The following is a 22,432-nucleotide window of genomic DNA, read 5'->3' as shown; positions in this document are numbered from 1 at the left end:
GAGTTTGCACCAACCCCAGCCCTCGCTCAGGATGGGGTGGGCAGGGGCCCGACGGCAGGCTGCAGGCTGAGGCTTGGTGGGGAGAGGCTGCCGTGGCGGGGAGCAGGCTGGGAACAGAGACGGCTGGCACCTCTCCAGCTACAAATAATTCCCCGCCACAAACAGCCCAGTGGGGAGCTTGGGCCTTGGCCTGGCTCGGCTGCCTTGGCGGGCGTGGGAGGAAGAGCGTCACCTTGGCCTCGCAGAATCTGGGTGTCCAGAACAGTCACCTCTCTCCTGGTACACATCCCTTCCTCAAGCACACACACCCCATGCACATGCACGTGTGCTTGTCACATGGCTGAGAGAGGGCTCTGAGGGTGAGGGGCAGCAGACGGCAGCTTGGGGTCCAGGAAGTGAAGGAGGGAGCGGGGAGGAACGCTGGCCTGAACGTCCCTGGATTCAGGCCACCGGGAAAGCCCACCCTTGGCCTCCAGCTATCCACTCGAGCAGCTTCACCTGGGCCCGATGGGGCCTTCCAGCCTGTCATCAGCTGCCAATCCGGATACCCAACCATGCCAGGCCCGGCTGCTTAACCAGCTCCCCCAGGCCACCTGGGAAGCAGTCACCCCGGGGCCCCCCAGCGGATGGGAGAGGGATAAGATGCCTCCCACATCCCCCCCAGCCCGAGAGCCGCCACTCTCCCAGGCAGCCTCAAAGCTCCCGACTGGCCAGCTGACCACATCCCTCCTGCGGCCATCTCAGCAGTGCCCTCCTGCGTCCTTGGTGGAGGAGGAAAGCTGCTGACGGTCCCTTCTACTTGGTGTCCCCGTGCAGGGCCATGGGCTCGGGAAGGGGAAGGCGGATGCCCACTGTCAGGGCTGGGCTCTGGGCAGAGCACTCTGCACCCACCTGCGCCTCTGAGAGCTGGGCTCATTAGCCTGCTTCACAGACCGAGGGTCCAAAGTTCAGAATGGAAGGCCCACACCAGGGACCCCAGCCAGTGGGTGGTGGGGCTGGTGCGCCTAACACCATTTTTCTCCATCACTCACGCATCCACCCCAATCATGGCACAGGAAGAAGGCAGAAGGGAAAGTGGCCTAAGGAACCTGGGCCTCAGGGCTGAGTTCTGGAAGCAGAACCCAAAAAGTCCAGCTACCCTCCATCTGCCTGCCCAGAATCCACCTACCAAGCCAGCGACACTCCTACCAACCCTCACCAGGCAGCAAGGAGCTCGAGGGCCAAAGGTCTCCACCCCCAGGCCAGGACTGGCCCTGAGCCCAGCTCCAGGGACAAGGAATCTGCTCAGGGTGCTGGATGCAGGGCAGGTGGAGCAAGGACCAATGGGTAAAGGGGAAACGAAGGACAGAGAGGGATGCATGTCCGCCGAAAGGAGACCGTCACTAAATTACGGAGGATTCACGCGAGGGATAGCATCCGGCCCTTGAAACAGTGACGTGAATCTGCTGTTATCAACATGGAAGCGTGTATGATGTCGGAAGACGACAATTGTCATAGCACATCCTCATTTTTGTTAAAAAAAAATACATGCATTCATGCACACCAGCTCACATGTGGAGAAAAACCTGTGGGAGGTGCTGCTGACACGGGGAAATCACCCAGGTGACAGTGACCTTCCTCTTTTCACTTTTCCATACTGTCTGTGCTTCTTTTATTACAAGTATGAAATTACTTTTACGTAATCAGAAGAAGTTACTGCCATTGGAAAAATAAATGAAGAAAATCAACCGAAGCGAGTGTCAGCTCAGCACTCCCCTAGCTGTGCGGCCCGGCTGAGCCCCTGTCCTCCCCGAGCCTCCAGGTCCTCACCATGAAAATGGAGATGACAACTAACTCGGGGGCCACCTCCTCCCAGGACGGCTGCGACGCACAAATGCTGTGGTTCTAATTGGCTGAGGGGCTGGGACCCGAAACAGTTTCCAGAGTGGGAGCATAGAGTCCTTTGTGGCACCTCAAGGTCAGTGACCAGAGGAGGATGGTGGCCACAGGCCCATTCCCATGGACTCCTGGATTGGCAGTCCTGAGAGGTTTCGGGCTGTCCGTCCTGCCATGTTCCGAGGGGCAGGTGTGTGGAGGCCATGGGGGACACAGGAGCCCAGGGCCCTGCCTCTCTGAGTGGGGCAGTCACCAGAGGGCGTTCCGGGCGACAGAGAGCATCCTGGGTTCCGCACCCCCAACACGGCCAGCTTGCGGGTACCTGGGCTGGGCCCTGACAGGGACACAGAGTCAGACCAGGTGCGGGGGCGGGGACCTCACTGTCGGACCCCTCCTGAGCCACTCCAGCTTCGGGGCTCTTCCCTGGGCCTGCGACAGACCGCAGCTGGTGAGAGAAGCCAGGGCGGGCATGGCTGTCAATTAAAACTGCTGCCTGAGGGCCCAGGTCCTGCCTGAGGGCACCCAAGGGCCAGGACTGCACAGGAGGGAGAGGGACACCCTGGGCAGGGGCTGGCAGAGAGGGACGCCTGGGTGCCCGGAAGGGAAGGCAGGCGGCAGGCACACTGTGGTTATGGCTGGGACCTGTGAAGGCCTGTCTCCCTCTCACTGCAGCCAGCCAGGCGTGGCCCCCTCCTGCCACTGCCCATGGCCGCCGGGGATCAACTTCCCTGGGCTCTTCCTCAGCGAGGCGCGGTGACAGTGGGGCGGGGCATGGCCGGGGTCGCGCAGGAGCAGCCCCCAGCAGGGCCTCGCCTGTGGCTTCTTCTGCCAATCGATGCTGTTATTTCAGTGAGCTCCCAGCAGTCTGGGCAGGCAGGGCCAGGCCGCGGCGGTGGTGGCCCGATGGCCCTGCGGGAGCCCAGAGCCCTTTCCGTGCAGGTTGACTTGCTGGAGTCCCAACCCCGCAGGAGACGGCAGGCGGTGACGGTGGCAGTGGGTGGGAGGGCACTGTTCCCACTGGAGTCCCGCTGGAACGGAGGACACCCCAGCTCTGAGAATGGGTCCCCGTTGGCACCTGGAGTGGATCTCCGGCTGCCAGGGCCCTGGTTTCACCGTCTGAAGCCTCGGCTGCAAACGCTCCTGTTGCAGGGCAAGCACCAAGAAGCCCAGGCCTGCGGCCGGCCGCTGCCTCACGGGTGCTTTCTGGGCTTCAGGTGACCCAGCTTACAAGAGGGGCCTGGTTACGGTCCCTAAAGGACGCCCAGCTCCCCTCTCCAGAGTCAAGGGCCCGTCAGGGCCTTCTCAGAAGCTCCTGAGGCCCCCATAGCTGGTGATAAGACCAATATCTTACCCTCCAAAGTGTGACATTTCCTCAGTCCCATTCATCATTCACATGCCACCCCCAAATGCTGCCTCTGTGCCCGGCCTTGTGGTCCTGTGGTCCCCCACCTCAAACTGCTCACAGACTCTCCCAAGCAACCCAGAGCTCCTACGATGGGCTGTGACACGGGTGCACAAGGCCGTGGGCATACAGACACGGGAGCAGTTACATCACACCAGGAAGATGGGGAGGGCTTCACGGAGGTGGCAACGAGCTGGGTTTTGAAGGATGAGTAGGAATCAGGGAAGGACAATCCAAGCAGAGGGGAAAGTATGTAGAGTCAGGGAATTCCATGGGGGTTCAGAGAAATGAAGACCACACTTGGGATGCTCTTGATGACTTGGGCTCTTGGAATTTTCCGGAGGAAGGATGGTAAACGGGGAATGACACTCCCAGAGTGACTGGGGCCGACACTTATTGAGGTCACCTGCATCAGCAACATGTTGCTAGGTCCTCAGTTTCCCTAATCTGTACAGTGGGAAGAATAATCACCACCTCACAGGCAATGGCCAAGAGAGGCCTTCGGAAATTCAGGACCATGGGAGGCTGGACAAGCGGGCCTTAGGTTGGGGCTATGGGGTCTCCAGAGAAGAGGCCCTCTCCCAGCCACAGCCCCCAGGCCAGGGAGGCACTGCCGGACATTGCGGCCACTCACCCGCTTCCTCCACACCCTCAGAGCCCCAGCCCCCACCCCCGCAGGGTGGACAGAGAGAGCTCGGCGAGGAGGAGCCTGAGGAAGACTCCGACCCAGCAGACGGACCTGGTCAGACAGATCCTGTCTCCACCACTCGAGAGTCAGGACACTGGCTTAAGAGTCACTTCTCCCCTTTGAGCCTCAGTTGCACCTGTTATTAGTAATTCCCTTGAGGGAATTATTTATTTTGGAACCCCTAGTGCCCAGCACAAAGCTGGCAAGTGGACAACGTGGAGAAGAAGGATCTGAGACTGAGGGAAGAACAAGGACACGTCGTGGGAGCTCAGGGACTGGGAGGCTGGAGGACAAGGGTCAGGGAAGGCCACCTGGGGGAGGTGGCATCTCCACCAGGCCTTCAAAGACTGGGTGCTCTGCATGTGCAGCGTCTGCAGGGCTGGTGTTGGCGGTGCTGTTAGAACTGGGGCCCCGGGCCTGGTTCCACAGCCCCAGAACACAGCCCCGCACCCTCCCACAGGCCCTGGCCTGGCTTCCTGGGGGCGGTGCAGGCCTGGCGTCTGACCACGAACCCTGAGGCCAGGAAAGCTTCCACTTGGCCACATCCCTTTGGAGAGGGGACACACGCAGCCCACTCCGTCAGCCCTCGGGGCTTCTTCTCGCCCTCTCCCGGGGGGCTTCTCTCTGGCTTCACTTGCTGCAGCTACTTCCCCAAGGAGGGGAAACTGTCAAGTCAGCTGCCTGCAGACGGCTGGGGGGGACAAGCCGGCCAGCCCTGAGCCTGCTTCACCGGGGCCCCCAGCAGGCCCGGGAAAACCAAGGGGCCCCAGAGGGGAACTCAGTCCCAGGGGGTCAGGTGGGAAGGCCCACGGGAGAGCCTTCAGCACACAGTCCCAAGGCCTGCAGAGGCCAGCCCTGGAGGCATAGCCCTGGGCCTAGAGAAGAGGGGAGCTTGGGGCCTGCTGGACAGAGCCCTGGGGGCTGTGGGGCTTGCCCCCCTTCCCAGGAACAGCCAGGAGGAAGGGAGCGCAAGGCCAGACAGGACGACTAGCCTTGGGACATGCCCATGGCCCAAGGGAGGCTCTCCTCTGCCGCTCCCAGGGCCCCAGGCCACTCACTCACTGAGAACAACCAGGCCTGCTTGCCTCCTGCCTTCCCTCGGCCCCTCCCTGGGCACCTTTCTCCACTTCCAGGTCCATCTCAGGGCTGATGGCATCGGGCCACCCGCACTGTGGCTGAAGCCAAACCCCGCTGCAGGAGCCTTCAGACATCTGGCTAACAAATGGAGGCGGGGGAAGCAGGGGTCTGGGTAGGCAGGGACCTAGAACCTCAGCGAAACTCCTCCCTCCAACAACGGTCAGACCCAGCGCCATCCACTGATCACTCACTGTGCACCAGGCACATCATCTCGTTTAATCCTCACATCTCCACGTGGGAGACGCTGTTGTCACTCCCAAGGCCATTCAGCCAGGGTGGCTGCTCTGACAGAAAACCAGGTGTGTCTGAATCAGGACTCCACTGAGTTGTGATTTCAACACAGGTCCCTAAGTCCCCTCTCCCAACTCCTGTATCTCAGCCTTAGAGAGACAGGGTAGCAGTGAGGGCTTCCTGGAGGAGGTGACACCTGAGCTGAATCTTCTAAGATAACAAAAAGAAGGTAGCCGGGTGAGGGAGCTGAGAGAGTATTCCAGGCAGACAGAATGGCATGTGCAAAGGCCTGGAGGTCAGAAGCAGTAGGAGGGCCAGAGTGTGACAGAAGCTACAGTTTGGTGTCGCAGGCTCATAAGAAGAGGTGGGAAGAGGCAGGAGAGGAGTGGGTAACAGGAGCTGGTTACAGAGGTCCAAATGCAGAGGAATCTAAGCTGACTCTATCCTATGGGTATGTGGGAACCTCAGGAAGACAGAATGGTGGGGTCGGCTGGTAGATGGAGGAACTGAGGTTCAGAGAGGAGGAGAACTATCTGTCTGATGACTCCATCCACAAAAGGAGACCCAGCTGGGCCTGGTGTCCGGAGTGCGAGGATGGGGCCGAGGCCAAAAGCAGGTTGCAGCCCCGGCTGGGAGCTGTGGCGGAGCTCTAACTAATTACACGGCTGCTTCCAGCAGGCCTCAGCTCCTGCAGCCGGGCGCCGCCCAGCAAGGAACGCTCGGCCACGGGAGACCTGGCTGCGGCCGCTCTTTATTAGAGCTGGGGCGGAGGGCTGAGGGGCTGGGGGAACAGGACAGCCCAAAGAAGCCTGAACAAGGGAGAGGAAGCTGAGCCCAGAACTGCTCCCCCGTCTACCCACAAAGAGAAGTAGAGTTCTCCCAGAGTCTGGGGGGTTGGGGGCCTGATGTCATCTCAAGATGGGGAAACAGAGGCCTGGGAGGACTCGCCCAAGGTCACCAGCTAGGGCTTGAGACAGCACAGGCTCCAGAGTTGGGCACCTGCATTCACACCCCAGCGATTTCACTTAAAAATCATACACCTTTAAGCCCGTTACTTCGCCCCTCTGTGCCTTTGTAAAATGGGGTTAATGCGGATGCTTCCTAGAGCTGCCCCACTGTCCAGAATGGAAGCAGGCGACCCGTGGAGACTCGGCACAGGGCCTGGTCCTCAGCAAGTGCTCGCTGTTGCTGCTGTTTCTCTGGGAGCAGAGGGGTGGCCCGTCTCCGGCCCCAGACACTAAGGAGCAACAGGAAACTGAGGCCAAGGGGCCAGCTGGCCTACGTGACCCAGGTCCACGCCACCTCCCCTGGCTGGGCCGCCCCTGGGCTTCCTTGGGCCTGGCCCTCCGGCTTCCAGCCCCTTCCTCCACTTTGAAGGCCCTTTGAGCAGGGAACTGAAGCCCCAGGAGCTTTTCCTGCCCCATCCTGCCGGCTCTATTCGTGTCTCCAAAGGGCCAAGTGCCACTTGCTGCGGATGAGGAGCAGGACTTAGAAGGCCTTAGCTGGAGTTCCGGCTCCAACCCTGAGAAGCTGTGGGACTTTGGGGGACTCATTTCACCTCTCTGAACCCCAGTTTCCTCCTCCATGATATGGGGACTGTATCACCTATGTTCAAATGGTAAGCCCCGAGGGAACGGGATTTCTTTCAAGGCCTGGCTTAGCTGTCTCCTCCTCCAGGAAGCCTCCCTTGGCTTCCTCAACATACAAGTTCCCTCCGTCAGCTCTCGATAACCACCAGCCGCATTCTGGCCCCACTGGGAGCTTGAACTCATTTGCCTCACACAGACTTCACTTACAAATTGCAATCCCCACTTTGCAGGCCCAGAGAGGCACAGAGGTGAGCGGCTCAGCCCTTCACCGGGTGGAAGGGTTGGAGTGCTGAAGGAGGGGGTCGGATATAAGGCACGGAGGAGCCAAAGCCCGGGGGAGGACAGTTGGAAGAACGCAGTTTGAGCAGGTGGCCAGAATAGGGGGGGACTCCCCAGAGGGGGACGGAAGGGGTGAGGAAAGACCACTTTCAAACACCTGGCCCGACACAGCCACCCGAAGCCCCCGCCCCCTTTCTTGAGGTTTCTCTTTGTGGCTCCCAGGGGTCCCTTTCGAAAGACCTCGGAGGGGTGAATGCTCACCCCTCCCCTTCTCCTGGCCAGCCCTGTGGGAAGACTTCCTACACGTGTAACCTGCGCTGGAGGAACAGCACCTGTCGCCACCCCCGCCCAGCCCAGGCAGATGAGGAAACAGGCTCAGGAAAGTGGGGCCGTGGGGGACAACACTGGGTACCAACAGCCAAGCCCCCTCCCTCCACGTCCTCCAGCTCATCTGCTTTTGTTCACTAACTCTCCGCCTATGATTCTGCCCGTCCATCTCAGCCCCAAAGCAGGAGCCCAGATGGACCATCAGAGCCCCCCTGGACCCCTCTAGGGCCACCCAGCCACCCACCACTTCACTTCTCCATCTTGCCCAGAACCTCGCATGGAGATGAAAAGCAACAGGCCCCACATTCAGAGTCTGGCTTTCCAGCCCCTGGATCACCCTCCTGGGTCCTTCTGCACCACACTCCCCACCGCGGCAGACAGTGCTCCTGAGCTAGGAGGCAGGCGGACATCCTGACCAAGTTCTGTCACTCAGCTGTGTGACCCTGGGCAAATCACTCAACTTCTCTGAGCCAGCATCCTTATCTACAAATGGGACGACAGGATGAACTTCTGCTCCTCACAGCCACCCTCACGAGACCGTTATATAGATTCAGGGAGATAAGGTAAAACTAGCCCAGAGATGCAGTTTCTATTTCCCTGCCTCATCCTCGGCACTCACGCTGTGAGGGGACCACAAAGAGCAGCTCCCAGTGATGAGAGCCACTTTAACACTCTACCGTGGCACGGCCATGTTCCTAACCTCAGCAGCTCTGGGGAATGGCCGGGCTCGTGATTAGGCTAAGAACTCTGGAGTGAGATGCTGGAATTCAAGCTCCTACTTAGCAGCTGATAGCCGTGGCACTTGACCTCTCCCAGTCTTTTTGTTTAGTCTGTAAAGCAGGACTGTTCTGAAGACTAAGGATTTATATAAGATAAGCCCTTCCCACAGGGCCTGGCACACGGCTGCCAGTCAGCACGTTACTCATTACTCCCAATTATGCCACTAGACCTGGTCCTCAGAACCAGGGCAGGAATCATTAGCCCAGTGGTCAGGTGAGGAAACTGAGGCGGGAGGCAAGGATGTGCCCAAGTCACAGTCGACCTGGGTTGGGTCTGAGAAATGAACCTGGCGGCTGACTGGCAAACGCCAGAAAAAAACCCTGGACGACTCAACAGACAAGGCCTGACCAGGTGTCCCTCTACCCCCGTCCTGAGTGGAGTTGTGGGTCTGCCCACCTGGGGCCCTCCTCCGTCAGACGCTCTGCTCCCGGGCCTAAGGGGTGGCCTGTTCCCCAAAGCGCGCCAGTGCCCGGCACACAGCAGGCGCTCAGGGACGAGGAATGAATGACTGAGGGATGGATGACCGCCGGGGTCCTGTTTTTCTGTTCCTGGAACGACACTCCTTCCACGGCCCAACTGCCCGCTAACTGCATCCTGTCCCAGACATCCAAAACCGCGTGCACCCCAAGAAAGAACTTCCAAAGCAGTCACCCCCGCGTGCAGAAACACCACACTTGGCAAGGGCGGCCAGCCCCCCCCGCACATGGCCGGGGGTTCACGCGCGGCCTCGGGATCCCACGGCCCCTTCCAGGAAACAAACTCTTCCTCCTGGCCCCCTCCTTCCTGGTCTGCCCCATGACTCATGCCAGAGCCGGGCAGGCAGGAGAGCGAGGTTAACCAGGGTGGCACGGAGACGCCTTCACCGTGACTAGGCAGAACAGCAGCCGCCCCGCCTGCACCTACTTCCCGGGGGACGCGCGCGGGGGCGTGGCCGGGGCGGGGCCGGGGCAGGGCCCCTGCGCCCCGGGCGCCGGAAAACTGCACACACACCCGCTCCGCCATTGGCCGCTCCGGCCACGGGGACCTGTGGGGTGGTCCTCGCCCAGCCAATCAGGGGCCCCGGGGAGCCCATTCATTCACAAACCCGAGCAGGAAAAGAAGCGCGGCGAGGCCCGGCGCTGCGTGGAACTTTGAAGCCCGCGCGCGGTGCGCGGGGCCGAGGCAGGAGTCCGGAAGGGCTCGAGCGCAGAAAGCGACGCCCGTGCGGGGACCGTCGCGTCCCCGCCCACAGCTCTGGCCCAGCGAGCCAGGCGAGGCGCGCCCTTCTCCCGAGCCGCGCCGCCCCGGGCTCCGCCTCCGGCCCATTAGGACGCGCGGCCGCAGCTCCAGGCGTGTCGCTGAGAGCCATTCAGCCCCGAGGGAAGCAGCGCCCAGTTAGCTTCCTGGCTGCGGGCTCCGGCGATGAGGTCCACGCAGGTGGCCCGGCGGCGGCGGCGGCCACGTGCGCGCTCAGCATGGCGCCCCCCACCGTTCCATCTCCCCCCGCCGGCCACTCACGGCAGTCGTCCTCGTCGCTGTTGTCCGAGCAGTCGTCATCCTCGTCGCATCTCCACACGGAGGGGATGCAGCGTTCGTTCCGGCACCGGAACTGGTTCTCTTCGCACTCCTTGACCGACCCTGCGCGGGGGAGAGGGGGCGTGAGCCGGATCCGCACGGGCCATGCAGTCCTGGCCGCGGGGAGGGGTCTACTGGGGTGAAGGAAAGGGGGCGATGCTGGAGCCAACGGCCACGGGGCCCTCGGGCACCCTCGATCCGGAAGGAGGGCAGGATGGTAGGGCTTCCTGTGATGGCGGGCTGCTCCGTGGCACGAGGCTAGGCATACACAGTGGGTGTCACACGATTTAGGTATACCTCCCATTCAGACACGCACACCCGCACACTCGGCGCACAGTCAGAGATCCACGCAGACACAACCCACAGGGAGCCCCCGAAACGCCGGGACACACGCAGTGGGCGCTGCGGGCACATCCCCCTCGCATGCAGCCCCTCTTTCAAGGCGACGCGCAGAGTTCCCCGGAAACGTATTGTCAGGCAGGGAAGTCGCCAGGCTCCGCTCACGGCCGCCGCAGAGCGCGCGCGTCCAATAAACCCCAACGGCGAGAATCACACAGCCCACCCGAAACCGTCAATGACCATCCCCCGCAAAGTTCCCGGCAGGCCAGGCCCCCACTGCGCCCATCCCCCAAGAGCAGGTGCCCGAGGCCAGAGCCCACGCCACAGGGAGCCGGGGGGCGGGGGGTCGAGGGCAAATGAAGGGATAGCGGGGTCTCGAGGAGCCTACCCCACCCGGGCGCCTCGGCCAGGCCCGGACTCAGGGGCCTCGCCGCCCCCCGCCCCCCGGTGGAAAGCGCCGGGCCGCGCTTTGTCGGCGACTGTGGCGGCGCAGAGCCGGGCCAGGGACCGGCCGCACGCACCTTGGCCGCCGCGCAGAGGATCCGCCGCCGCCGCGAGATGCTGGAGCCGCAGCAGCAGCAGCAGCAGCAGCAGCGCCAGCGGCCGGAGCGCGCCCCGCTCGGGGCGGCCCATGGCGGCCCCGGGCTCCGGCCGCTGCGCCCCACGCACCCGGTGCCGCCGCCGCCGCCGCGCCTCAGCCCGCCGAGTCCTTGCCGCGGCGCCGGGGCTGCCGCTGCCCCCGCCGCCGCCGCCGCCGCTGCCGCCCGCCCCGGCTCCTCGGCTGCATTTCAAGCAGGTTCGGTGACGCTCGGCGGCGGGGCGGGCTCAGGCTGGGCGCGCGGCCCCGGCCCTGGGCGGCCGCCGCCGGCGTGCGCGCCGCCCCCCGCTGCCGCCTCTGCCCTGCGCTCCTCCCGCCGCCGCCTCCTGCCCTACCTCCCTTGCGTCCTTGGTCCCCTCCTTCCCTAGCCGGCGCTCGGTGACCCTGCTCTGGGCCTGCCCGCGTGCTGGGCGCTGCAGACTCTGGGATGAGCCGGGCGAGGCCCCTGCCCCCAAAGGTAGCCCACCGTCCAGGGGAAGCAGCACAGGCTGCCTGGAGGAGGTGACAGGCTGAGGGATGCCTACGAGTGAACCTGGGCGGAGGGAAGAGAACGTGCTCGGGTGCGCAGGCCTCTGCAGTGTGCACATGGAGCAGGAGGGGTGATAGATAGGAGTTGGGGTACCAGGATGTGTGTGATCAGGGAGAAACTGGGGGAGGGGGACTGGACCTCTGCACCCCTCACCGGCTCCCACCCAGCTATTGCACATCCGTGTAGCCAGTTAATGTGCCCATGTGTATCTGTGCATGTTACACGCTCATGTGACCATAGCCAAGGATGCGAGCAGGTGGCTTGGGCCTGGCCCACAGGCTTTATTCACTCCTCCTTATTCCGTACTCTCCATGGCGCCAGGGAGACGGGCAGACAATCAAGGGGACCGGCAGGGACAACATATTAGTTCTTGCTGTGATGGAGAGAGCAGGACTGTGGGGCCCCACAGAAGGGACATGTCATCCCTGCTAGTAGGGGACACACACCCAGGGCCTCTGTCCATCCCTGCTGGCCTCTGCGTGAATGAGAAGGCCCCTCCTCTGGAAGGTCACAGAGCTGCCTTACTCGTGCCAGACTGCAGGGTTTGGAGAGAAGACCTGGGACTGGGTTTTAGCTGCCTGCTGGTAAGCCAGGCCCAACCCACACAACCTTCTTTGGACAATGAGGTTTGGGGGCATCGACCGCTAAAAGAGACAGGCTTACAGGTGCCAAGGTCCACTGTAGGTCTGCCCTCCCATCCCCTCTTGCCCCCTCACCTCCATGGCAGAGGGGTAGGAAAAGGGGCTTCAGGAGCTGTTAGCCCCAGGCCTGGAAGCCACTCTGCCGCATCGGCAGCCTCCTGAGCCCTACTACTTCCCACAAAGGGCAGCCCCCTTGGCAATGGCTGTGGCTGCCCCACAGGAGAGAGCTGCAGACCTCAGAGAGCGCAGCAGGTGCTCCTGCCATTACCCCTTCTATCCTTCGTTCATTCTGTTATCCAACAAGCATATTCCAGCCCTGCTCTGTGTCAACCCTGTCCTGGGCCTAGGGTGCCAAGGCGAATCAGACATGCTACCAGCCCTGGTGAGGTCCCTGACTGATGGGAGACAGACCATCCACAGGCAGACAGTGAAATGCAAGTGTGCTTTCAACAAAAACTCAGGGAACACCTACTAGTGCCAGGCATTGCCGGAGGCCGGGGATACGGTGTGGAAATAGATTCCTCCTTGCTCTCCGGCAGCCTACGTCTTAGTTGGGAGAGAGACATACAAAAGCAAGGAAAGAAAAAAGATCATTGCAGATCATCGTAACTGCTATGGAAAAAATAAAGCAGAGTGATGGAGAGCGATGGGAGGTAGCTCTAGAGAGGTGATCAGGAAGGGCCTCTCTGCAGAGGTGACATTCCGCTGATGGCAGGAAGGAGCCTGCTGTAGAGGGATGTTTGTGTCCTCCCAAAATTCCTATCCTGAACCTAACCCCCAGTGTGGGGGTGTTTGGAGGTGGGGCTTTGGGAAGCAATGAGGACATGAATGAGATTAGTGCCCTTTTAAAGAGGCCGCAGAGAGATCTCTGGCCCGTTCTGCCACGTGAGGACACAGCGAGAAGACGGCCGTCTGTGAACCAGGAAGTGGGTTCTCACCAGACACCAAATCTTTGGGCATCTTGATCTTTCAGTAGCTTGACCTTGGACTTCCCAGCCTCCAGACCTGTGAGAATTGAATTTCTATTGTTCATAAGCCACAAAATACCTATGGCAGCCCAAATGGACGAAGACAGAGCCCAGCCACATGAAGATCGGGCGGAAGGGCATTCCTGGCAGAGGGAATAGCGGTGCGGAGGCCTTGAGGTAGGCTGGAGGGTGGTGATGAGGAGAGGGTGGGTGAACCAGGTGAGGTCAGAGGGAGTCAGCAAGGCCCTGATCAAGGAGTTTGGATTTTGTTCTAAGCACAGTGTTGCCCACTGTGGAGCCCAGGATGAAGCCCCTCCTGCATCCCAGATTGACCTCTCCAGCTCAGCCCCTCCTCCTTCACTCTGTCGTCTTAGGAAAGTCAGTCCCCATCTCTGAGCCTCAGTTTCTCATCTGCAAAGTGGGGAGACAGAATTCCAAGGTCCATTCTAGGTTTTTTTCTTTTCTTTTTTTTTTTTTGAGGAAGATTAGCCCTGAGCTAACTGCTGCCAATCCTCCCCTTTTTTGCTGAGGAAGGCTGGCCCTGAGCTAACATCCGTGCCCATCTTCCTCCACTTTATATGTGGGAAGCCTACCACAGCACGGCGTGCCAAGCGGTGCCATGTCCGCATCCGGGATCCGAACCAGCGAATCCCGGGCCGCCGAAGCTGAACGTGCGCACTTAACCGCTGCACCACCGGGCCGGCCCCAGTTCATTCTAGTTTTAAGATCATTGTGTGGATTGAAGTTCAGAAGCAGCATGACAGAGAGATTAAGAACATGGGCTCTGGGTCAGACGGCCCGGGTTTAAGTCTGTTCCTTCCCTTCCTGGCTAAGCGACCTTGGGCAACTCTCTTACCCTCTGTGGCTCAGTTCTTCATCTATAAAATGGGAATGATGACAGGACTCACAGGGTTGTGAGGATGATGTTAGATGAGATTATGTATGCACAGCAGGCGGTTCAAACATAAATTCCCTTTTCAAAAACCCCTGATGACCTCCCAACCCTCAAAGAATAAAGACTGAGCCCAGGAATTCCTCGACCTCACCTCCAAAGGGGGTCTTTGCTTATTCATCTCACACACGTCCAGTTGCCAAAATGGACGGCTCCTCGTCTCTCGATAGCCCCCTCCTCGTAGGTTCTCCAGGCTCCTCTCAGCCCCCACCCAACTGGGTCACTTCCCTCTCTCCCTAGTCAGCCTGCAAACTCCCTGGGAACAGGAAGCAGCCCTCCTGCATTGCTGCGTCCCTGGTCCAGACACAGCAGGCCAATGTTTGCTCAAGGTTCCTGCACCCCTCGGAAGACTAAGTCTTACTCATTCTTGTTTTCGGAGGATAAATACAAGGCTTGGCACATAACAAGCATTAGATAAATGATGTTTAAATACTTGAAAAAGTTAAAAGGAAACTTTACCAAGTAATAATAATTGCCAATACTTATTGCACCCTTGCTGGGGGTTAGGCACCATCTTAAGTGTTTGAAATGCTTTAACTCATTTAGTCCTTACAGTATCCCCATGAGGCAGGTTTTATGTTTATCCCATTTTACAGATGAGCAAAGTGAGGAATGGGGAGGACACACAGCTGTTAAATGGCGGAGCCGGCCTTCGAACCCAGATGGAAGAATTGGGAATTTTTCAGGGCACGTCAGCGGGTTAATTTCAGTGAGGAGCAAATGGAGAAAGCCCAGCCCTTGGCACACGCCAGACACCAAATGGGTGCTGAGGTCCTGGCACAGCCTCTGCTGCCTGGGTGACTTCTTGTCCTCACCTGTCCTCTCTCTCCACCCAGGGCTGACTCAATCATACGGGCCTTGCCTGCTCCCAGGTTCCCCAAGAAAACCCTCAAACCCATCCCCAAGTGCCATGAATTCCCCCTGAGACAGAAATAGGCGACATTTCACCTGCTGTCTGCGTGGCACCCTGTCCCTCCCAGGCCTCCATGTCGCACTTTCAGAGCCACCAGAGGCCCAGCAGCCCACCCCATGCACACGCCACTCCTTTATCCTGCCCCCCAAGATGGGAGCTTCAGGCCTCTGCCAGGCTGTACCCTCTGCCTAGAACACACTCGCTATGGCTGACTTCTGTTCATCGTTTGGGCCTCAACTCAAATGCCTCCTCCTCTGGGAAGGCTTCCAGCCTCCCCCAGAGGTCTTCCCTGCTCCTCTAGGCTCTCACAACACTGTGTGTCCCAATTTCTGTGATCCCACTGGGCTGTCATTGTTGGACCCTCCATCCAATGAGGAGCTCCTCAAGTGAGAAACTGGGTCATCCTGGTCCTTGCTGTGTCCCCAGTGATGACTTGTTAAAGGAAAGTGTGACATATGAACTCTTGCCAGGGCCAGGGGGCCTTCTGCATACACCTCCCCCAGCCTGCTCTGGCTGGCCTTGCTACGCAGGGACAAAGATGAACAAGACTCTATTCTTGCCCTTGAGGACCTCTTGTCTGGGGGCAGAGAGTGACAGTGCAGGGTGATAAGGGCCCTGGAGAGGGGGCTGCTCAGAGACGTCAGATTCCCACTTCCAGGTACCCACGGCCATGTCACCCGCTCAGCCAGGGTCAGAAACCAGCGCCCTGAGCCCATCACAGCTGAGCTGCAAGGCAGCAGAGCTCTGCCACTGTCCGCTGCCTTCACTCTACAGACGTCTAGCCCAAGGCCTTCACGTTGCGCTGTGAGCCAACTGCCAGTTTCTCTTTGTCACAGTCCCTCTGTATTTCTCTATCTCTGACTAGACAGGGTGTCTTCATCCTGTAAAAGAATTCTTTTTTTTTTTAATAAAAGATTTCATTTTTTTCCTTTTTCTCCCCAAAGCCCCCCAGTACATAGTTATATATTTTAGTTGTGGGTCCTAGTTGTGGCATGTGGGACACCGCCTCAGCATGGCTTGATGAGCAGTGCCATGTCCGTGCCCAGGATCCAAACCGGTGAAACCCTGGGCCACCAAAGCAGAGCTAGCGTACTTAACCACTCGGCCACGGGGCGGCCCCTGTAAAAGGCTCCTAATTCACTGTGTGAACTTCATACAGATCCAAACTGCCATGGTTTAAATCACTTGTTAGCTGTGTGACCTGGGACAAGTTATTTGAACTCTGTGCCTTGATTTCCTCATCCATAAAACAGGATGACATGTTCCCTAAGAGTATTAATTATCCATTGCTGCATGACAAAATGCCCCCAAATGTAGCCACTTAACACAATACATATTTATTATCTCTCACAGTGTCTGTGGGCAGGAACTTGGGAGCAGCCTAGTTGGGTCGTGACGTTGGCTGGGCTGTGGTCTTCTGAAGGGTGAACCGGGGCTGGAGGGCCTGGTTGTCCCACTCCCATAGCTGGCAAGTTCATGTTGGCTGTTGGCAGAATGACTCAGGGTTTCATCATAGATGCTGCTTGGGTGTCCTTTCAACATGGCGGCCAGCCTGCCCCATGGTCACGGATCCGAGAGAGAGACAGAAAGCAAGGAGGAAGTCACAATATCTTTCACGACCTAACGATGGAAGTCACCCTCCATCATTTCTGCAATCTCCTGTTGGTAAAACAGGTCAGCCCTATTCCACGTGGTAAGGGACTGTATGGGAGTGCAACAGCCAGAAGGCCTTCCCTAACATGAGCGGTTGGACTAAGTCGATATTTCCCCTGGCCAGTCATTTTCATCCCCCCTGAATGCCTTTCCCCATTTCCACTCACCTCTACTGTCATCTGAGCATTTTCCTTTAAATCCTTTCAGTTAGCAAATTGAGCTTCATCCTAAGCAGTAGCTCCATGAAATCACAGGTTTGATATGCTAATTATATTTTTCTAATACACATTAAAATAATGTGTGCTTATTCAAATAAACAGTGCTCCCCTGTCCATCCAGATGTGTCTCGCTTTTCTCAGGGCCGCTAGCTCCAGGTCCCCCATTTCCTCTGGGGAAAAGGATGGAGGCGGGAGCCCTGGCCACTCTGCCCCCGATGACGGGTTCCTCGAGGTGACTTGGTGGCCCCGGGCCCTGTGACTCAGCCCGTGCCCACTGAGCGCCCCTGCCTGAGTCCCAGGGCCTTCTGGGGGAGGCTCAGCAATTTTCCATTTGCTTTTGTTTGGGTTTAGTTTTTATTTAATTTTTTCTTATCGGAGTTTTACTTCACGTAGTTTAAAGAATCAAGTAGTTCTGCAAGGCTCATTATGAAGAAGTCGTTCACTCTCCGCCTCCCCTTCCTTCTCCCCAGAAGCAAACCCTTTCAACGCCTCTAGCTGATTCTTTTGGAATTTACCTCCCTGTCGTTAAATGACACACTTATTTCTGTTTCTTGATCTTTCAGTTTTAGGCACTATCTTTTGACTTCCCACCAGGAGGACGAGGATTCACTTTCTTACGTACCCCCAGCACCCTAAACGCACACGTACAGACACCACACTCACTCTCTGCGGGTCAGCCCCCGCCCCGTCCTCCAACGTGGGTGGGATTGTGTGATTTTAAAAGTTTTTTTAAATCATGTTTAATTGTGGTAAAATACACTTAATGTGAGTTTTACCGTCTTAACCATTTTTAAGTGAACAGTTCAGCGCCATGAGGTACATTCGCACTGTTGCGCAAGCATCACCACTGTCCATCCACAGAGTTCTCTTCATCTCGCACAGCGGAAACTCTGAACCTATTAAACAATGGCTGCGCATTCTCCATCCCCAGCCCCTGGCAACCACATTCTGCCTTCTGTTTCTACGAATTTGACTGCTCTGGGACCTCGTAGAAGTGAAATGTTAAAGTATTTGCCCTTTTACAGCTGGCTTATTTCACTGAGCATAATGTCCTCAATGTTCATCGATGTTGTGGCATTTGGCAGAATTTCCTTTCTTTTTAAGGCTGAATAATATTCCACTGTATATATATTCCACATTTTGTTTATCCCTTCATCCATCGATGGACACTTGGGTTGCTTCTGCCTCTTAGCTACTGTGAATAATTCTGCTATGAGCCTGAGCGTACAAATGTCTCAAGTCTCTATTTTCAATTCTTTTGGGTATATGCCCTGAAGTGGAATTACTGGATTATATGGTAATTCTATTTTTAAGTTTTTGAGGGACTGCCATACTGTTTTCCATAATGACTGCACCATTTTACATTCCCACCAGTAGTGCACAAAGGTTCCAATTTCTCCACATCCTTGCCAACACTTGTTAGTTTTTGTTTTGCTTTGTTTTCTTTTCAGTAATAGCTGTCCTAACGGGTGTGGGTGTTGGCCATTTGTAATCTTAAATGTCTGTTCAAGTCCTTTGCCTATTTTTTAACTGAGTTGTTTGTGTTTTTTTGTTGTTGAGTTGTAGAAATTCTTTATATATTCGATGTTAACCCCTTATCACATATATGATTTGCAAATATTTTCTCCTGTTCTGTGGGCAGCCTATTCTTTCTGTTGATTGTATCCTTTGATACAGTTTTTATTTGTGATGTTGTCCAATTTATCTATTTTTTCGTTTGTTGCATCTGCTTTGGTGTCATATCTTGAAAGGATTTTTATGTGATCATAACAAAATAAATGCTATTTGCAGTGTGCCTTGATTAATATTTTTCCTACACAACTTTGTGTTTTTCCTGTAATTATAATTGATACTTTTGTTTCGTTGCTTTGTTTTTTGCTTAGTCTTCTATGTATTCATCCTTTATTCCCCACCTCGCCCTCATTTGTGTAAATCTCCTCTTGTACAATCATCCGTGTGGAGTATCTGGAAGAAATCCAGCTGGCTCCTGACGGTCCCTGGACGGCTGCTCATGAGGCAGGCGGCTCGGCTCTCTTCGCGGGCTCTCCTTTCACCGTCGTCTGGACACTTCTCTGCACTTTTCTCCTGGGTGTAATCTCTTGATTCTAGGTCCTGTGTCTTCCTCTTTCTGTACTCACAACCTTATTTGGGGGAACCTCTACCCACAGCTTTCTAAAAGGAGGTATCTGAGGCAAATTTTTTGAGACCTTGCATTTCTAAATGTGCCTCATATTTAATCAATGGCTTAACTAGGTATAGAATTCTAAGTTGGAAATAATTTTCTTTCTGAATTTTGAAGTCTTACTCCATTGTCTTCTAGGTTCTGTTGAAAAGTCCAGTGCCGTTTTGTTTCTTAATCTTTTATAGGAACCCTGTTCTTTCTCTCAGGAAGCTTTAGGCTCCTGTGTGCTCAGTGTGTGTTGGAGTCAGTCTATTTCCATTCATCGTGCTGGGCACACAGTGGGTCCTCTCGTCTGGAAGCTCATCTTCAGTCTGGAGGAAATTTTCTAGAATTACCTCTATACTGATTTCCTTGCCTCTGTTTTCTCCGTTTTCTTCTTTCTGGATTTCCTTAATTATTCCAGTATTGGCCTTCCTGGACTGGTCTTCTACATTTCTTATATTTTTTTCACTTCTTTTTGTTTTCCGTTCCGGGAAATTTCTTCAACCCTCTACAGAATTTTGCTTTTTAAATTTCTCTTATATTTCCAAGAGCTTCTTAGTTATTCTCTGACTCTTCCTTTTTCATAGTGTCTGGTTCTTTTTTCATGAATACAATAATTTCTCTTATTTCTTTGAAGATGTTAATGTTAATAATGCTTTGTTGTTTTTTGTGCTAAGATATTTATCACCATGCCTAGTCTCTGCTTCCTCCAAATTAATTTTTTTCTCATTGTAAAGATTAGCCATAAATTGGGAGATTATATCCCAGTATGAATAATGAACAAAACATCACTACCCAAAATACATAAAGAACTCTTACCAATCGATAAGAAGACGACAAACAACTCAATTAAAATAACAGCAAAAGATATGAACGGGCGTTTCCCAGAGGAAATATGAGGGGAAAATAAACCTGAAGCAAAGATGGTCAACCTTATAGTAACCAGGAAAATGCAAGTTAATACCACAATGAGGCTTGCCACAGAAAAGGAGTCTGACAGTGACAAGCGTTGGTGAGGATGTGAGCCAACAGAATTCTAGGCTCCTAATGCGGTGACAGTTGCTGCCACCACTGTGGAACTGTGACATCATTACTAAGAGTAAATCCTGGGGAAATTGTTGCATACAGGCACCAGGAGACCCAGACAAGGACACTCCTAGTAGCATTGTTTATAAAGGCAAAACGTGGACACCAAGCTGATGTCCCCAGCAGGGAAGCGAATTAATAGATAGTGCCATCTCCACGTGATGACATTCTCTACAGCAGTGGAAATGAGTCCGACGCAGCTGCAGCCCAATGGGTGAAGGCATCTTAGGAACATAATGCCCAGGAAGGAAGGCTCATCTCATAGGACCACACACAACACGACCCATCATTCATGGGGCTCAGAAACAAGCAAAATAAACTCTACTGTTTAGGTTTTCGTACATATGTGATACAAGGGTTTTGTTTGTTTGTTTTTTCACGGAGGAAATGCTTCACACAAACCTGGAGATGTGGCTACTTCTGCAGGGACGGCAGGGGGAGGGGACAAGGAAGAAGACCACAGTGTCAGTCACTCTGTCACACTCAAGTTGGGGTCACAGGTGTCCATTGTCACCCTTCCTATCCAGGGTGGCCATACACCCAGGGTGCCCAGGATAATCCTGATTCACACCTGTTGTCCCAACATAATTACTCATCCCAACCCCTTTCTTTCTCAGAAAGGTCCTGATTTGGATAATAAATTATATGACTAGCCTATTTATTTCTCATAAAGATGCACCATCCATCTCTTTTGGATGTAATTATTATTACGTAATATAGGTAATCTTTAATGCTGTGGCCACAACCTGGCCATGGTCTAATAGGATGCCTGTGGCTTTGCCCTTGCTTCCCCTGAACCAGTGAGGGTATCTGTCCTTGGGGCCTCAGGTGACCCTTTCTGGCCACTCTGACCTCCGCACGCCCTAGTCCTCACACTCTGCCCTACCCTGGCCCACCCCGTCCACTTCTCCACCTGTCACTCTATGTGGGACCATCCTCCAGGGTCCCTGAAACCTCACCTACAGTCCAGGTCCACCCAGGGTCACTGATGTCCCCTCTGTGCCTTGAGGAGCTGTCAAAGTTCAGGCGAAGATGGACACTATGACAACCCAGAGGATCAGAGCAGGGACAGCCTGGGTTGTGGCGCTGCAAAGGAGAGAGCATAGCCCCATCCGGGGAGCCGGGGAGGCCTGCCCGGAGCTGAGGGGGAAAGCGGAGGAGAGTGCTCCAGGCAGAGAGAACGACACATAGGGAGCCGTGGGGCGGGGAGGAGATGGCTGGGCTCTGGGGGGTAGTTCACACCGTTCAACCTAAGTAGAGCACAGAGCACAGGGCCCCGCGGCAGTGGGAGGCAAGACAGGAAAAGGCAACTCTGGAAGGCCTTGAATGCCAAGCCTAGGATCTTGGGCTGTATCCTGAAGGCAGCGAGGAGGCACTGAAAGAATTAAAGCGAGGCAAGGAGAACTATGAGGTCAGGAAGAGTCATATCAAATGAGATTAAGAAGGAAACTGGGGAGAGAGAGTCAGAGAGACAGACGGGGACAAAGCAACAGAGAAATTTTACTATTCTGCCCACTCCCCTCTGGCATCCTGCACCTGCCCCCCACACACCTGTGAGTACACACACTGAGATCTGAATGGCTTGGTGATCTTGTGTGCAGGCACTGGTGGAGGACTTCCTGGGTTCAGATCCCAGCCTCGCCCCACATCCTACCTGTGTAACCTGGGGCAAGTGGCTCAGTCTCTCCGGGCCTCCAGTTTCCTACTCTGTAGAATGGGGATGAGGAAAGTGTCGACCTTAATTGGATTGTAAAGGGCCTGGAACCTGGTCAGCTGTCCATGAGTGTGAGCCCCCGTTGTTCTTGGAGCAGACCCCACCCACTCCTTCCTCCAACAGAGCAGACTCTGCTGAGGTGACAATACATCCTGAAAGCTCAAGGAGGTTACAATAAAAGTTTATTTCCTGCTCACACAGATGCGGTGTGGTCAGTGTCTCTGCCGAGCGTCTCTCCTCCACGTGAGCACTCGGGGATCCAAGTTCCTTCCCTCTTACAGGGCCACTGTGTATAATGTAGCTTCCTGATTTTGTCACCATGGGAGGCAAAGAAAAGAGCAAAGGGTGTTTGTTGCACTAGGGGTTTTAAAGCTGGGCCTGGGAACAGCAGACTTCACTTCTGCCCGCACTCCTTCCAGAGAGCCCTGTTACTGGCCTTCGTCACCTGTGCAAGGGAGGCGAGAAATGCAGTCTGCCTGTGGGTCCAGGAAGAAGAAACAAGCCTGGCGAGCCTGGCGCCACACTGGGTGCCTCGGCTCAGGGTGGAGGGAGTTCTAGGCCCAGACCTCCCCCCCCCCCCCGCCCCCCCGCAAAGTCGGGAATGTAGTTTGAAAATCGCCACTCAAGTTCCGCATCTGGGGCGGCTGAGGCCCAGAGGAGGGCGGGATCCACCCGACCTCAATCAGGGCCCGGAGACAGAGCCCAGGGCCCAGGCGGGCCCAGCTTGGGGGGCAGGCCTGGAGCAGCATCGTGCTCCCTTAAACCTGAGTTCTGGCTGCCCCTGGCTGCCTGGCC

At 56.2% G+C, this 22,432-nt stretch overlaps 1 protein-coding gene across 10 annotated transcripts in view; it reads right to left on the bottom strand.

The window, feature by feature from the left end:
• Positions 1-11,044, bottom strand: part of LRP8 (LDL receptor related protein 8) — an 81,943-nt gene extending 70,899 nt beyond the window's left edge. For 3 of the 10 annotated variants that reach the window (XM_044770832.2, XM_014844324.3, XM_070509890.1), the window contains exons 1-2: positions 10,723-11,039; positions 9,806-9,925 (exon numbers count right to left, since the gene is read on the bottom strand). In XM_044770832.2, coding sequence (XP_044626767.2) covers positions 9,806-9,925; positions 10,723-10,834 — 232 coding nt within the window. In that variant the 5' untranslated portion in view covers positions 10,835-11,039. Of the gene's footprint in view, positions 1-9,805; positions 9,926-10,722 lie in introns of all 10 variants that reach the window. The other 7 variants (XM_044770820.2, XM_044770823.2, XM_044770827.2 and 4 more) reach the window with 5 other exon arrangements.
• Between the last annotated feature and the right edge of the window lie 11,388 nt (positions 11,045-22,432).

This window comes from Equus asinus, chromosome 5, assembly GCF_041296235.1.
Source record: "Equus asinus isolate D_3611 breed Donkey chromosome 5, EquAss-T2T_v2, whole genome shotgun sequence".
Taxonomy (NCBI): domain Eukaryota; kingdom Metazoa; phylum Chordata; class Mammalia; order Perissodactyla; family Equidae; genus Equus; species Equus asinus.
The sequence above is the reverse complement of the archived record's forward strand: the minus strand, read 5'-3'. Positions and strand labels throughout refer to the sequence as shown.